Genomic DNA, 15,493 nt, shown 5'->3' on the forward strand with positions numbered 1-15,493 from the left:
TAAATGGCATATGTCAGGACTCAGTTCTTGCTCAGCTTCCCTGCCTTCATTCATTTCCCCAGCTCCACATTGCATTATTAGCAGCATTGAGTCCAAAGATGAAATTGTGACCTGTTGACTTCAGAAGGGTTTCATCCTGTGATAGGCTGCAGAGATGTGCATGGCCAATATCATTTTAGAAACTCCTGTCCTAGCAGCAAACCAAGCAGGTGCATCTCTTGAATGTAAGTCTGAGTTCAATGACTTGAAGTTATGGAGGTAGCTATAAAATGTAAGCATAGTCTGCCTGGAAGACATCCTGGCCTGCTGGGTGGAAAGCAGACCTGTGTCAGGTACTGCGGAGTCCATCTTCTGGAGCGTATGGGGATTATGATATCCAGAGCAGTCTTTCTGCAGGTTGCCTGTGTGACAGCCATCTGGATGGGAGGCAGGGCAGGCTAGAAGCAGAATATATCATGTTCTCCTGTACTCTGGAGATCTATTACTTCAAGAAGATGTAAATCTGTTTAGTTAGGTGAGCAACTCATAGAGGCTTGGAGAGTTTATGGTTATTTTGCCATAAAATCAGGCTGTTGCCATGCCCCATGGCTAGCTTTAGGTATCTAAAATCACGAAACTGCACCTCAGTTGTCTGCTAGCAGCAACATGAGTGTTTGTAGGGAGTGCTTGAAGGAGAAGCTGGAGTGAGTGAAAGCCACCTGTTCTGTGTCTGTACTGCCATAAACATGCTTTGTTTTGAGTGGCTGTGCTCAGCATGAGGTAATATAAGTAGATTATTTCTCCCTCTGCGTCCTTAGTCTGCTTGGTTCCATGTTTCCGATGCCTCGAATAATTTATGCTATGGCAGAAGATGGACTTCTCTTTAAAGTTTTGGCTAAAGTCAATGAGAAGAGAAAAACTCCAGTAATTGCAACGGTGACATCAGGGGCTGTTGCAGGTAAGATACAAAAGATTTACATGAATGAGTAGAAGGGAAACATGAACTTGTCATAGGGGAAGGTAAGTCTGCCTTACTCTAGCCCCCCTTACTAAACTACTGTACTCCACAGCATGACTTCACAGAAAATGTCTTGGCTGCCTGAGGCCTGTGAGTGCAGGGCCTGGGTGAGCGTGAATAGCTCTCTGTGTGTCCACAGCTACTTCTCAGAGCCCATTGTTGACATCCTATCTCACACCAAGAGTCTCCTTCATCTATTCCTTATGTGCTCTGCTGGCTTTAAAAATAATTAACCCCCTGCAGTTGACAGCTAGCTGTGCCCCAAAATCCTTGAGGCTGTTGGCCTGGCTTGGCTGAAGACATTGTGTACAGCCTGTATGTAGCTGCTTGGCAGAAGATGCCAGAACAGCCGGAGACAGGCAGGTGGGCCCTGTGGCACAGGCATTTGTTAATCAGCTAGTCACAGCTGGTAGTATTCCTGTCCTCTCTTCCTTCTTGCACTCCACAAGAATATGGGAATTAAGCCTCTCAGATAACAAAGAAGAGCAGCTTACCTTCTTCTCATAGCCAGATTGCTCCAAGTAATCAGCAAATAGAACAGCATTGCTGCTTTCTCTTTACTGCTGCTTTAAATCTGGGATAAGCCACTGGTGTAAGGATGTGCCGTATCTGAGTAGTGGTTGACAGATTGTCATGTTGGGCTCTAAGCTCTGGCGAAACATTTCAGCCTCCTGCAGGGGCAGCCTAGGCCCTACTGAGTTTTAAACATCTACTTTTCTGACACCTCTTCTCTTCAGGGAGCGTGGAATCAAGATTCAAGGGGAATAAAGAATTAGATAAAGTAAAACTTAGTTTGCAGTACCTTCAGATCACCTCAGAGTGGTCTGTAGAGCACAGGGCCAAAGCGTGTTGTTGCAGGCCCAGGAAGCACTTGACATTTGGGCTTAGATGTTGTTTTGGTTGTTGAGTTCAAGGCAGTGCATTAAGGAGAGAGTGGGTCAGGCTTTGAAATCCCTGCTCTCTAACATGGCCATGGTGTTGCAGTGTTAAGTTACTTAAATATCAGACTATAGTGTCTGTCCTTTGTTGACTTGTTGTTCTCTTCTAAAGGCCTTTTTCAAAGGTCTATGCAATAAATAGATAGTTGCCTATTGAGGGTGTGTAAGCATGGTAATCTATAAGGAAAGGTAATCTCTGCCTTTATTTGGAAAGGCCCGTGAAGAGGCATGTTACCTTGAGGTGCCTTTGATGTCCCCTTTGTGTGCACAAGGCTGGATTCATCCCAGCTGAACTGAGACACCAGGGTGAGGTGGCTGCCTGTCATATGTGTTTCCTATAGTCTGTGCAGGGCTGAATGCGTAATTTGAGGAGATGATTCTTTGGGGTGCTGCACAGGGAGACTCAGGCAATGAACCTTCAGCTTAAATGCCAGTTAATTGCCAGTAGTTAGGTGAGGGGTGTATAACACCAATCTGGCTTCTGTAATGGGTATGTTATAGGATGCCCCTGATTCAGCACACCCATTTAAGAGAAACAGGCTGTTTTTTACTGTAGTGAATGCTTCCTTTGGTTTCAGTTAGTGAGGCTATGCTGTGACAGCCTGTGAGGCTCAGAGCATTACAGGGCCTTCGGTATTCAAGCACTGAGTCATGCTTTATGGAATGGCTCAAGCTCCTTGTTGAATCCTGAGCAGCAGTCACACTTCAGCTGTTTTGTCTTTAATGCTCCTGAAATGTTAATATTCCACAGTGTTACTGATTTTTCTTCCCTCTTTCACTTTCTCCTCCCACAGCTATTATGGCCTTTCTCTTCGACTTGAAAGATCTTGTGGATCTCATGTCTATCGGGACTCTTCTGGCTTATTCCTTGGTGGCAGCGTGTGTATTGGTCCTGAGGTATGGATAAAGAAATAGCCCTTTTAAACTATATAAGCAAAAATCCATCCAAGGCAGTGAAATGCCCTCAGAGTTTCTGTAGACTCAGTAAAACTGTGGACATCTCCAGCTAAGCATGTGGAGGGCTTGTTTCTTTAACTTCATGGGGCAATGTGCTAATTGGATCTTGAGGGAATCCTCTGAACTTAGTTCACCTAAGTTTGACCACCTCTGCAGTGGTCAAACCTTGAGTCTCCTAGAAGATAGACCTACAGGTAGGGATGAGAGAAGGATGCTCTAGGTGCCTTTGTCATCATTGCCTTCGATATACACTGGGGCTGCAGTCTCAGTCTGTATTGCCTTTTGAAAGGGGAGTCAAGGGAGGAGGCTATTGAGGGATGTTTCTGTCTGTACAGTCCGGCTACAAAAGCAGAGGGAAAGAACTTCAGTGAGCAGCAGCGAGAGAGTTCTCCGAGGCCTGGCTGCTTCTAGGTGTTCAAAGAACAGACTGCACTCACAGTTAAACCTGTGGGAGTTTACCTTTCCTGAGGGAAACTCCCTCTTGTGAGAAGGTGCAAATGTGGGTGTTTTCCTGCTGTGTTCTCAGTATTGGAACAAAACAGGGCTGTGTGATTCCTGAGTTTGCCTTTGTCCTGCTTGGTTCTACAAACAAGGGAAAGTTGGCAGACTTGTACACAGGCCCAAGTGAACTGCTGTGGTCCCAGGAAATAAGGTAGCAGTAGTAAAGTCTAGCGGCAGTAGGAAAGTTGAGTGTGCGTTTGCAGGATCAGTGCCTTAGTGCATGTCTTTTACAAGTGCTTAATTCCCATAGCTTCCCTAATGTAAGCTGAAAATTGAGTCTCTTAATGGCTTGGTACCTCACTGGCAACAACACTCTACCCATGAACCCAATATTTTGAAGATTATGCTACTGAAAAATACCTTTACATGTTCAGTGACTTATTCAGAGCCTAGTGTAGGCCTTTTACTTGGTCACAGCAAATGCATGGAAGTAAAAACTGTCTGTCAGCCAATGAAGGGCCTACTATATTTCCTTTGCTCTGTGCCTGTGTTGTCCATCCTACCTTACTGCACAGAGCTTGAGAATTCTACTTGCCCTTGCTACATTTGGTCTGGTTTCCCAGCCCTTGCCTCTCCATAATGCTATAAATGGTTTCTTAATTTGTTTTTACAAGCTGTTGTGTCTATCATATGTCAGGCAATGCATTAGTCACCAGGGCTCAACCTTTCCTTGTCATAGGTTTCTGTATGAGACAGCCTGCCTCATAGTGGCCAGGACAGCTAATTTGCCTTCCTAGTTGGCTGCCTGATAAAACAGCTGTTTAACTGTTGCCTAAGATGCTAGGTGCTGTCACTAACACCCTGCTGTGGCTGGACCAAAGATTTCACAACGTTACACAATTCACAACATTTCACAGATGTCCTTGTTGCAGATGCATCCCCTCAGAAGCAATTTTAATGTTTTTTTGTAGTGGCCCTTTCCTTTGCTCAGGTTTGTGGCAGAGAGCCACAAACAAAACCTGCTTAAAAAGGGATTTAAGGTTGGAAGAGTGTTTTTTCTTTACGAATCTATCTGTGCATCAGGGCCATCTTGAATGAGATACTGTTTACCCATGCAACAAAAAAAAATGGTTCTTGTTTCACCCCTTCGTTTCCAATGTGGCAGCAGACAAACTAAGAAAAGAAGCTAGAATGGAAGAGCACTGAGAACCAGGAATAGCATTTTGTGGTGTGATGAGCAGCTGCTGGGGTGTGATATCTGCTGAGCTGTTAGTTCAACTGACTTTTAACTCCAAAACACAATAGCTGAATTGTCAGAGATGAAAAGATAGCCTGAAAAAGACCATACTGCTGCCATATTCTTCTCCAGTCCTCACTACTGTTACCCAGACATGTGTTGGTAATATCAGTGATCTGATTTATGAAGGAGTAGGTTTTCCAGCTTAAAACAGTTATGAAATTACAGCCAAGTTCTAGCCACAGTACTTCTCAGAATTTCCCCTGAAACAGAAGGGTGTAGACATTGTGTGTCCCTATTCTGAGGCTGTAGTGATCTGGGGAGCAGTCATGGTTATCTGTGTGGCTTTTAAATAAACAGTACCCTGTGCCAGGGCAACAGCCTCTTTGTTTCATTTCCCTTTTCCTAGGTATCAGCCAGAGCAGCCTAATTTGGCATACCAGATGGCTAGAACAACAGAGGAGACAGATAACAATGAGTCTGTGAGCACAAGTGAATCTCAGGCTGGATTTCTGCCAGAAGAAGAGGAGAAATGTTCCCTCAAAGCCATATTGTGTCCCCCAAACTCAGACCCTTCCAAATTCTCTGGCTCTGTGGTGAACGTCTCAACCTTCATCATTGGTAAGCACTGGACAGTACAGCTCTGGGGCAGTGAACCAGTTGGTAGGCCCTTGGACTCACTGTTAAGGCAAAGCTCACTTTCTGGTTTGTTACTGGTTATTTGCAAGTTTGAGGAACTCTTGTAAGGGCCAAGGTAACAAAAAATCTAACGTTAGATTTCTCTCTTGAAAAGAAATGCATAGATATAGATATGTGTGTGTACAAGAGGAAAGGCATATCTTCAACAGTTAGCTTTTTCTTAGTTTGCTATTCGTTTGCTGAGTTTTCAGGTTTTGCTTTGCCTGCTTGTGGTTTGGGGTTTTTTTCCTCTTTCTAAAAAAATAATCAGTAAGTTTTCGTGACTGTTTACAGGTTTCCTTATTGTGGGTAGCTGTATCTTGACTGCCCTTGAGCCAAGCATTCTGATAAAGACTGTATGGATTATTGCTGCAATCCTTGTTCTTATTGTCAGTTTCATTATATGGAAACAGCCTGAAAGCAAAACCAAGCTCTCCTTTAAGGTGAGTGTCCTGGGAGTTGTGGCTAGAAGATTGCTGTTTGGGAGCTGGCTGGAGGAGGAAATGCATGTTAGCCTGTATCAGAACAAGGGACTAGATCAAGTGAACGTGCTGAGAATATGAGTCTGATGTAAACTTTTCCATGTAAGTCTGCCAATGTATCTGATGGTTTGAGCTCTCCAGCTAGCATGACTGCAACCTCTCAGCACCTGTGCTTGTGACATAAAGGGATGTCCTAGCAGAACTAAGCTAGGTCTCTGGGTGTGGTTTCCTCTTGGCATCTAACCTCAAATGTCAGTGGAGTACTTGAGAGGGAGAGAGATCCTCTGCTCTCTTTCCTTCACTGCAGAGCACAGCACAGCGTAAGAAGCACTGTGGCAAGCAGTACCCCATGGACAGAAGCGCTGATATTTTCATGTCCTTCTGTTAGCTATGGGACAGGGGATGACCGTTCTATCTTTAACAACCTTCAAGTATAAGGAACTTTATCATTTTCCTCCTCTGTCCCAGCACACCATCCTTTCTTTATTGAACAGACAGTTTTTTTCAGTATAATCTAGCAAATCTTATTTTGTCATACTGATTTCAGACAATTTTTCCAATTTATCAAGATCATTTTGAATTCTAACTCTGTCCTTCGAACTGTTCTCATTTTGACTGGTCTTCTAGTATAGTTTTTTGGCAAATGCTCTGATTTTAATACTTTAATACAACCAGAGTTTTCCAGATTAGTGTTTGCAGCCCATTTTGGGCTTACAGTCCCAGAAATAGAAACAGAGGTGGCCAGAAGCAGAAAATTCAGGAGTGGTCATCTTGACTGTATTTGCTGAACTTGCTTCAGAGGATTTCTTTTTGCCTTAAACTCAGCGTATTTTACCTCCTTTTTGTCTCTCAGCCACTACTTCGTCAAAGGAAAAAAATCAGATATGTCACTGGTGAATCTGCAGTGGCTGTTTTTATCTCCTTGTTATCCTTTGACATTTACAGCCGTGTGTTTAGTAATTTTTCTTGAAATTCTCTCCGGGAATTCAAGGCTGACTGGTTTGTTCCTCAGCTGTTTTTCTGGATTTCTTTTTAATAGGTAATTTATCTCCCTTCTCCAGTACCTGGAGACCTTACTGGCCTACCAAAGCTCTCAGAGGTGCTTATAATTGGTCCAAAGATTACTTCTGCATCTCTTAGCTACATACCTCACTCCCCTAGGGAAATTTCATTTGCCCCTGCTGACTTGACAAGGTCTGATTTAGGAAAATAATTCTTCTATTTTCTAATCCATGTGCCAGTTCTCTAATTATAATTGCATTGAGCAACTGGCCATCATAAATGTTTTTGTGAAGCTTGAACTAAAACAGGCTTACAGCATTTCAGACTTTCCCTTATGAGTAAAGGGAATTTCTCTCCTTTTCCTCTTAGTTTCACCATATTCACAGACTTTTCAATTATTGTCTATTGTAGTTCTGTCTAGCTATAGATAGTTTATCATTTGTCATTTTCTCTCTACATGCCTGTGCTATTCCTTACTTTCTGATGCTTGCATTTAGGCTTTACTGAATCACTTGTTTGCTTTTCAGATCACTAAAATACTCTTGATACTGCTGCACTGGTCTCTTACTTTATTTCCTGTATATTTTCTATATTTCCTGTAGCTCTGGGATGATTTTCAGTTGTACTTTTACTGCTATCTGTTCAAATTCTGAATTCCTTTTTATGTTAAAATTCCTGCTAGTCTTTACCTATTGATATCTTGAATTTGTTGGCAACTGTAGAGTTTTTTAAGTTGATTTTTCTGCTATATTCATTTCTTTGCTTCTTTTGAAGTGGTGGAAGGTAGCATTTTGTGATGATTTCTGCCTTCTGCCTTCAGATCCTCCAATAATTTTTTCCCTATTGAATAGAAGTAAAGCTAAAATAGCAGGTGAGTTATGTTTTGCAGCTCAGTGAGAAGAAAATCTACACACTCCACAATCTAGTGACTTACTGGATGGTGTATATATTTTGCTTAATTGCCCTGGTACTTGCTGGATAAAGTTCAAGTCCTTCCTGACAGTCCAGTCCTCCTTGCCCTCTTCTGTTCCTTAATAGGTGCCTATCATGATGTTGTCACTGATTTTCCTCTTTTTCTTCCCCCCTCCCCCCCCCCCCCCCCCCAGAATTCCAGGTGAAGTTTGCCTGTTGCCTCCTTTCAGACCACAAAACAGGCAGAACTTTGCTTAAAATGGGGTGCAGCAGGCTGCTTTCACATCAATCTCACATCCTGCATTTTGATCTAACTTTACCTTTTCTAGGATCTGGCAGCCAGAGTTGTTAACAGGCATCACTTTCTGTTTGCAGGAGAAGTGATGTTCTTGCCTATCTATTAATCTATTCTGTGGATGTAATTTATCCATCTTTCTTTTTCAGGTACCTCTTTTGCCTCTTCTTCCTATTGTGAGTATTTTTGTGAATGTTTACCTCATGATGCAACTAGATATAGGGACATGGATAAGATTTGCAGTCTGGATGCTCCTTGGTGAGTTTAAGAGAGAAAAAAATACATATATTCAAAGTTACTTGGGTTTATTAACCATAAATTTACTGTAGCATTCTAGGGAGGGACGCTCATCAGCCTTGTGTAATCATATTGCCCATTCAGGTGGTGTATCTCAAGCATTATGTTAAATTTAAGGATTGTGAAACCTTTATGAGGACAAAACTACCTGTGAACCATCTTGCGCACTGTTCCCATCATGGCTTCCTTTGCAGCTATATAAAAAAGAAAGCAAATACTATCCTTTTTCATGATTTTACGGGAAGAAGAAGATCAGTATATGGCATGTGTCTGTGATTGCCTGACCACTTTCTGGTGATCTGCAAGGCTTCAAAGGCTTTATCAAGATACTTTTTTTTATAGCTTCTATCTTTAATGGTAGAGAGACTTGGAGGATCAAAGAGCTAACATTCAGGGATGGCTGCCTGAAGCAACTGCCTGTTTCTTTGCTCTGAACCTAGTCAAGGCAAACTCCAAGCAGCTTCCTTTTTGCTCATGTCCTGTTTTCATAGCAAGCCATGAAAACCCCTTCCCTTCCTCGTTTCAATAAATCTACCTGTGAATGTTAACGTTTTTCCAAGGTGTCTTGGTCTGAGGACATCCCAAGGATAAAAAAACATTGCCTTATGTGATGGCAGACAGAGAGTCACCCATAACTCAAAACTCCTGTATAAACCTCATGGGTTGCCAGGACAGTTGTCTCTTTAACTTGTAAAATGTTCAGTATAATTAATTTCAAGGTATTCAAGGTATTGCCCTTTGCATGTCAAAATCTGACAACATGAAGAAGGAGACATGTTAGATATATGTTATCCTGAGAGAAATCTATGTTAAAAGGTGGAACAATAGAATGACTGTGAGCCAAGGAGCAGGCAAATGCAAATGAGCAACCTTGGGATTGGGCTTTTATTGTTATTTTACTTTTAATGGACAGTTTTATCATCTGGATGAAAATCTAGGTTGTGTTCTTCCTGATGGACAGCATCTGAGTTCTGAGAAGTAGTAAGGAAGTGCATATGTGTATATGTGTGTTTAACCACATAAATGTGTGTGTGTCTGCAGTACTTTTTTTCCTTAGTGGAATGACAACTGCTTACTCATTGCACAAGGGGCTGTACAGCATTCTTTGTTTGCTGAACTTGAACTGCCCTCCAACTGGTGTGGCTGGAGCTTTTCAAACTGAAGACGTATGGAGAAGACAGAATTTGTTGTGATAAAAATGATTATGTAAGATTAGCATCAGTTACAGGTGTTTCTTACTGCAACAGAGGCTATCAATGCACAAATGGAGAGAGAAGGCTCTACACAGAAGGCAAAAGCTTTGGATGAACTCATTCAAAAGCATGAGAAGTTTATTCTGTAATCAGCCCTGGTTTATCTCCTATGTTTGGGGCAGGGCTAGATCATCTTTAAAAGAATGATGTCTTGTGTTAATGCCTTTTTTTTACTTTTCTGAGTAAGATAGTAGTTGTCTACTACAAGCTAGCCGTCAGGATAGCTTGATTTATCTGTGATGTAACCTGTATCTTTAGGTGTGAATAGTAGTTTCTGTTTCATTATGGATCTAATGTTGCTCTTTCCCCTTGGCTTCCACAGGCTTTATCATCTACTTTAGCTATGGAATATGGCACAGTGTGGAAGCCACATACTCGGCCTCATCAGACACAGAGAGAAATACGGACACTGGTTCAGACAGCTGCAAATGACTGCTTTTTTGGCTTAAGGGCAACTGGGGAATTGCTGCAGTGAAGGAAGCTTTGTTTGGGGAACCTGAAGTGTTTCATCTGGTTAATCAGTAATGCAGAAATAATGAAGCATAAGGTGGGAATCCCCAGCCTTGTTGCTACAGCTTGCAATTTGCTTAGTAGCACAGTTAAAAGGGATTGCAAGGAAAAACCCACACTTCTGGCATACTCCCGATAACACTGTCATCTAATCTGGGGCTATATGCTTCCCTCCCTCCCTCTCCATTTTTTTGCAATGATGTGTAGAAAGAAAACTGCTTCTGTGTGCCAGTTAATCTTAAATGCTGCTATGAAACCAGGCCTCACAAAGGTCCTTCTTTCAGTAGCCCTGTGAATTACCTCCCCACAGATACTCTACTTGATTATAAATGGAGCGGCTCTTGTGATGCTAGTGTCGTGCTTAGATCAGCTGGTTACTTCACCTGATGTGAGCTGTACCACATGTGCACACAAAAAAGGCTCTCACCAAACATACGCTTTCACCCAATTAAGAAAGCACCTGCAAGATTTACATTCTTTAAAGTATCGGGTGTTATGATTTTATTGTATTTAACTAATTAAGTACTCATACTCCTTTTAGCGTGCTGCTGCTTTGAAATGTTGGGAAGGTTTATGGTCTTTGCTTGTCAGGTGAACGGCCATTTGCAAATGTGCAGATAATGCAGAACAGTGTTTCTGCTAGCTATATACTCAGCAAAGAGGGGGTTTCCAGGTTTATTCATAAAACTATTTGGTGCAAGTACTTGAATGGTTTAATAGAACGGGTGATTTCAAAGAGCCTTCCTACCTCTTCATGTCAAAACTTATCAATACTATGACTCAGTTGGGGGAGAGGGGCTAGCAGAAGTGCTTCTGAGCCCAGGTCTAAAAACAAGTAGGACCTTTTCCTTTCCATGCATCCATTTTTATTTGAAATCAGTAGAATTGCCACCAGTGCAGGCCACTTGAAATAAGAAGTTTGCCTTGAGAATTTGATTTGGCATTGGTGGGTGAATCGTATTCCTGTCACTAGAAAGAGATGCACGAAAAGATTCTCAGGATCCTTGAAATCCTCTTATAAACAGAATCCTAGAGTCTTGCAACTTCTATACCCTTTCCCAGGTGAGGACGTGAGGGTATACAACGACAGCTTCCCAGTGATGCCAGTAGAGTGTGTAACCTCCTGCCCCAAACAACACTGCTAAACTCTAAGGTCTGGCTTGCTGAGACGAGTTTTCTTTGTGGCACTGCAGATCGTCTCTGGAAACAGGCTACTGACTTTGTCTATGATCTTATTTGGAGTTTAAGCCTCAGTGGACCTCAGCTGAGCTTCCTCGTCTGTGTGCTTTCTACCTACAAAGATCAATAAAATGTGCTCAAGTATGAGGCATGTGATACTCTGTGGGGCTGAGGGGTGCTCTGCTCCATTGGGACAGGATCCACTTGAGCCATGCTAAGGCAGCGTGCTATGGCTAGGCTTCACGTTTGATTGTGCTCCAGAGCTTGGCTTTCATGAAAGGTGGGAAATTCAGAGCATGAGACTGGGATCCATGTTGAGTTAGAAATGCAGGTGTAGCCTTGATGTTGTTACAAGGTGAAAGGTTTTTAAATTATCTCTAATGTCCTTCCATAGCCAAATACACCACTCTAAACCAGGCTTTTTGAAGCATCACAGTGGTGAGTTATACCCATGTAATGGCACAGATTTAAATTCATGCTTTAACTTGTACTGAAAAGTATATCCCAAACAGATATTGCAGAAATCTCCTCTCCCTACATGAGTAGATGCTGTCTGTCCGAGATGTCCTCCACCCTACTGCCTCTGAATACCTCTGTATGTGTCAGCATAACTCTCCTCTGAAGAAGGGAAGCACTCTTCCTCCCATCGCATGCAAGGAGAGCTGTGGAATAGACTCCTGAATGACGTGGCCAAAGTCTTGCGGGGGAGTCTGATGCAGCAGAAACAGGAACCAGATTTCCCAGATTCTTTAGCCTGACAATGGACTATCTCTCTCAGGTTTCCAAGAGAGACTTACAGCCCTGCTACCCACTGATGATCTTGGCTTTTTTCTTAGTAAAGGGTTCTTAGTAAACACATCATCCCAGGGTTAGAATTTGATGGAATTAAAGTAATGTGTACATTGTTTTGTGTGTGCATTTCCAGTGCACTTTTTGACTGCAATTCCGTATGCGAAATGAAAAGTCATACTCTGCGCCAGCTGCTGGGTCTTTACTGTCCGTCAAACCTTTTTTTCCCTGTGCCTATATGAAATCCTATTCAAGCAGGGAGAGAATATCAAAATTCTAGGTTATCAAATTTCTAGGCAAAATTCTAGGAAACCCATGAAACTGAGGTCTACTTTTTTAAACGCAAACTCGTCACACTCCACAGCCTCTGGAAAAGCATTGAAGATGTGATGAGGGGAAAAATGAAAACTCAGAAGGGAAGTTTCCCATTGTACCAAAAATGTAGGGATGTTTTTCTCCACCTTGGGTATCAGCTTCTGAGCAATTACCACATTTAACGTGAAGATTTGAAGGGGTTGATTTCTGACTGGAAGTGTGTTTCCAAAGAAAATTATTTAAAAATATGCAGATTTCTTGCTGTATGTAATCTTTTTTTTTTTTATAAATGTTAAATTATTTTTATTATTTACTTAGGGATCTGTTCCGGTGTTTATCTTCCATGACTTTTTTTTTTTTTTTTTTTTTTTTTTGGTGGCATTCAATGGCAGCTCTTAGAAGAAAGGGGAGGTCTTGATGGGGATCATTTTCCTTCAGTTTCCTTTTCTCTGAGAAAGTTCATAGGAAAACCTTTCAGTATAACCAAATTTTGTATTTAAAGGTGCCCTTACTTGTACCAATCCCAAAGCTACCAGTTGCAAATTTACTATTGGGATCAAGGCTCTTCAGCCCTATCTCCCACTCCCCCATCATGATTTCCTCAACCTTATTGCTCCTCACCAGATACAAAAAGCTGGAGAGAGTCCACAACCCTGTGCAGCGACAGGGAAGTACAAATCTCTCTGTGGCTCTCCGCATACCTGCTTCCCCCTTACCGAGCTGGCTGTGAGGATACCCTATCCTCCTCTTCATGTGACTTGCCCCAGAGGGGAGAACATGAGTACGACACAACTGCAGCTCCAGGCTCCTTCCCCATCCTTGTCGTGGCTGCATCTGCCCCTTATACATTTTGTAAGCTGAAAGGCAGAATTTGACCACCTCTTTCTAGGATAATGTCAAGGACTTTGCTGAATGGATGATATACATACGTATTTTTTTTACTGTCTCCTTTGCCTCCCTGCTGATGTCTGCATGTGACATAGATCAAGCCAGGTATCGTTGAACACGTGCAAATGCTGCTATAATCTTGCTTTTGTGAACAATATGCCTTCATTCATTCGAGCTTTTCTTTGTGAATAGTTTCATAATTGTTTTGCTTTATTGTTATAAGAATAATTTGTACAGATGCAGAGCATTTCACTGTATGGAGAGGTGGGACTAGAGAAGTGACACCTTTTCTGGGATGCTTAGTGCGAGACTATATCCCTCGCTGTCAAAGTTGAGAGATGTAATAAAAATGGGTTACCTGATCTTTCAAGGCAGGTTCTGTCCTGAAGGACAGACCTTGATTTTACTGAATTTGGTTATTTCCATGAAGGGAGGCCTCGAGGGCAGGTCTCTGTAGACAGGGTCCTAGCAACTGCCAGTGCCTCGCAGGTGGTGGTGGCAGTGAAACGGCTGGCTGAGCTCCCTCACTGCAGCGGGTGGTGATGTAGCAGGTTGGTAGTATGCAGTCGGTCAGTTTTTCTCAAAGGACAATTGCTGTCAAATCAGCCTCCTGCCCCACACACCACAAAGTAATTGTTTTGCCTAAAAATGGTTAGCTTTTATTTGTTTACAACTTCCATTTTTCAAAATTGGTTGCTGAAAATCATTACCTGCTGGGCAATTGATTTGCCTTTTTGTCCCTCCCCTGTTCTCTTCCTGTTTGGGGACCAAACTATTCTGTGCTTGGCATTTGCCATCCTCTCCGCCTTGCTTTCATCGGGGTGTCAAAAGCAGTCGCGGTGGCATTGGGCTGCCCTCCACTAGTGCGTCCTGTCCCTTGGCGCTGCTGGCAGCCCCAAGCACGGGGCTCGGAGCCTGCTGAGGGGCCGCCAGTGTAGCCATTCCTGTTGGTCACACCAGGGGAGAGGGCATTGCAGAGGGTTGAACCTCTCACGAAAGCACTGTTGATACTTAAAAGACTGGCGCCACGAATGGCAGAAGTGCTCTGCAGTTCTAGATATTGTCTATAGCCAGAGTTTTGGAAGCATGAAGTTTCCACTGGCAGTGCTTTCTGTTAGCACTTCCACTCTTTGCCCAACCCAGATGAAAAAACAAATTTTTATTCATAGTGTACAGAGGGTGCCTATCACTGGTTGCTTCACACATGTAGGGAGCTAACTTCTTTTCTTTCTCCTAACTCAGAGAACAGAAAGCAATATTGTGGAATATTATGTTTGTATTTTGTAAAATCAGCTGCTTTAGTGATTGCATTTTATATATTAATCAATTCCAGTGTGATTTCCTAAATTTTTACTAGAATAAGAACTTCTACCCCAAGAAGAACACTTAAAAATGAGCATTGTTATCATGTGTTCAAATGAATAAACGATAACGCTGGTCTTTCAGGCTTTGGGAACTTGTTTTGAAGGGCAGGGGGGACAAGTAATGCTGTTTTTGTAGCAAGAGGTTGCTCTGCAGTCCCTCCCCTGCACGCGTAAATCTCAACACTGCTGCCTTTTAAAGAGTGCCTGTTGCCTCTTGCATAAAAAACATCCTATTTCTTAATCTTTGGATACGCTTTCAATACCATGAGTTTGTCTGCTGGATGTGCGTTTATGGAGAGGTCCTATTTCTTTATTCCACTGAGGCCAGAGCTGTTTTTGCAAGTGAAGCAGGTTCCCCTCGATGCCACTGTGCCCTAGTGGGGCTTGCTTGGTGGGCGGCCCATTGGAAAGCTCCCATGTAGGACATATGCCTTAAGTGAAGGTCCCAAGTGAGGAACCAGAATGTGTGCAAGGGTGATACCCATCCTGGCAACAGAGAGGCTTCAGCCTGTGTTCATGTGTCCTCCCACCCATGCTACCTGTAGCTCTGCTGGCAGGGAACTGGGTGCGGACAGATGCTCCCATGCAAAAGCACTTGGGCAAAGCCTTCCTCCCCCCCTGCAAGCCAGAACGGTGCTTAAATACTGCATACGTTGTTCTTGTAACGTGAATCTACTGGTGGGAGTCAGAGGGTGGGTGAACCATGAGCTCTCCATGAGGGTAGGGTGGAGTTTGTTTTACCAAAATGATGAAGTTTGTAATGAAATGCTAATGACCAAGTGGTGTTGTGCACAGTATTTCCTCTCTAAGCATGAGGCCTGATGAGAATTTGAAGGTCAGTAGCTGTTGGCATTACTCGTATTTTCAGTCTCCTAGAGGGAGAGAGACCTTTGTTGCTGTTGTGGTGGAGGAGGGCTCAGAGCCTATTTTTGCAAGTGAATGTGTCAGGGAATGCTTCC

The 15,493-nt window shown here is 42.9% G+C and overlaps 1 protein-coding gene across 3 annotated transcripts in view; it reads left to right on the top strand.

The window, feature by feature from the left end:
• SLC7A1 (solute carrier family 7 member 1) overlaps nucleotides 1–12,540 on the top strand; it is a 52,736-nt gene extending 40,196 nt beyond the window's left edge. For 2 of the 3 annotated variants that reach the window (XM_062576972.1, XM_062576980.1), the window contains exons 7-12: nucleotides 798–937; nucleotides 2,730–2,832; nucleotides 4,980–5,191; nucleotides 5,543–5,691; nucleotides 8,089–8,197; nucleotides 9,812–11,457. In XM_062576972.1, coding sequence (XP_062432956.1) covers nucleotides 798–937; nucleotides 2,730–2,832; nucleotides 4,980–5,191; nucleotides 5,543–5,691; nucleotides 8,089–8,197; nucleotides 9,812–9,921 — 823 coding nt within the window. In that variant the 3' untranslated portion in view covers nucleotides 9,922–11,457. Of the gene's footprint in view, nucleotides 1–797; nucleotides 938–2,729; nucleotides 2,833–4,979; nucleotides 5,192–5,542; nucleotides 5,692–8,088; nucleotides 8,198–9,811; nucleotides 11,458–11,724 lie in introns of those variants that run through there. The other variant, XR_009958532.1, reaches the window with a different exon arrangement.
• The last annotated feature ends 2,953 nt before the right edge of the window (nucleotides 12,541–15,493 follow it).

This window comes from Rhea pennata, chromosome 1, assembly GCF_028389875.1.
Source record: "Rhea pennata isolate bPtePen1 chromosome 1, bPtePen1.pri, whole genome shotgun sequence".
Taxonomy (NCBI): domain Eukaryota; kingdom Metazoa; phylum Chordata; class Aves; order Rheiformes; family Rheidae; genus Rhea; species Rhea pennata.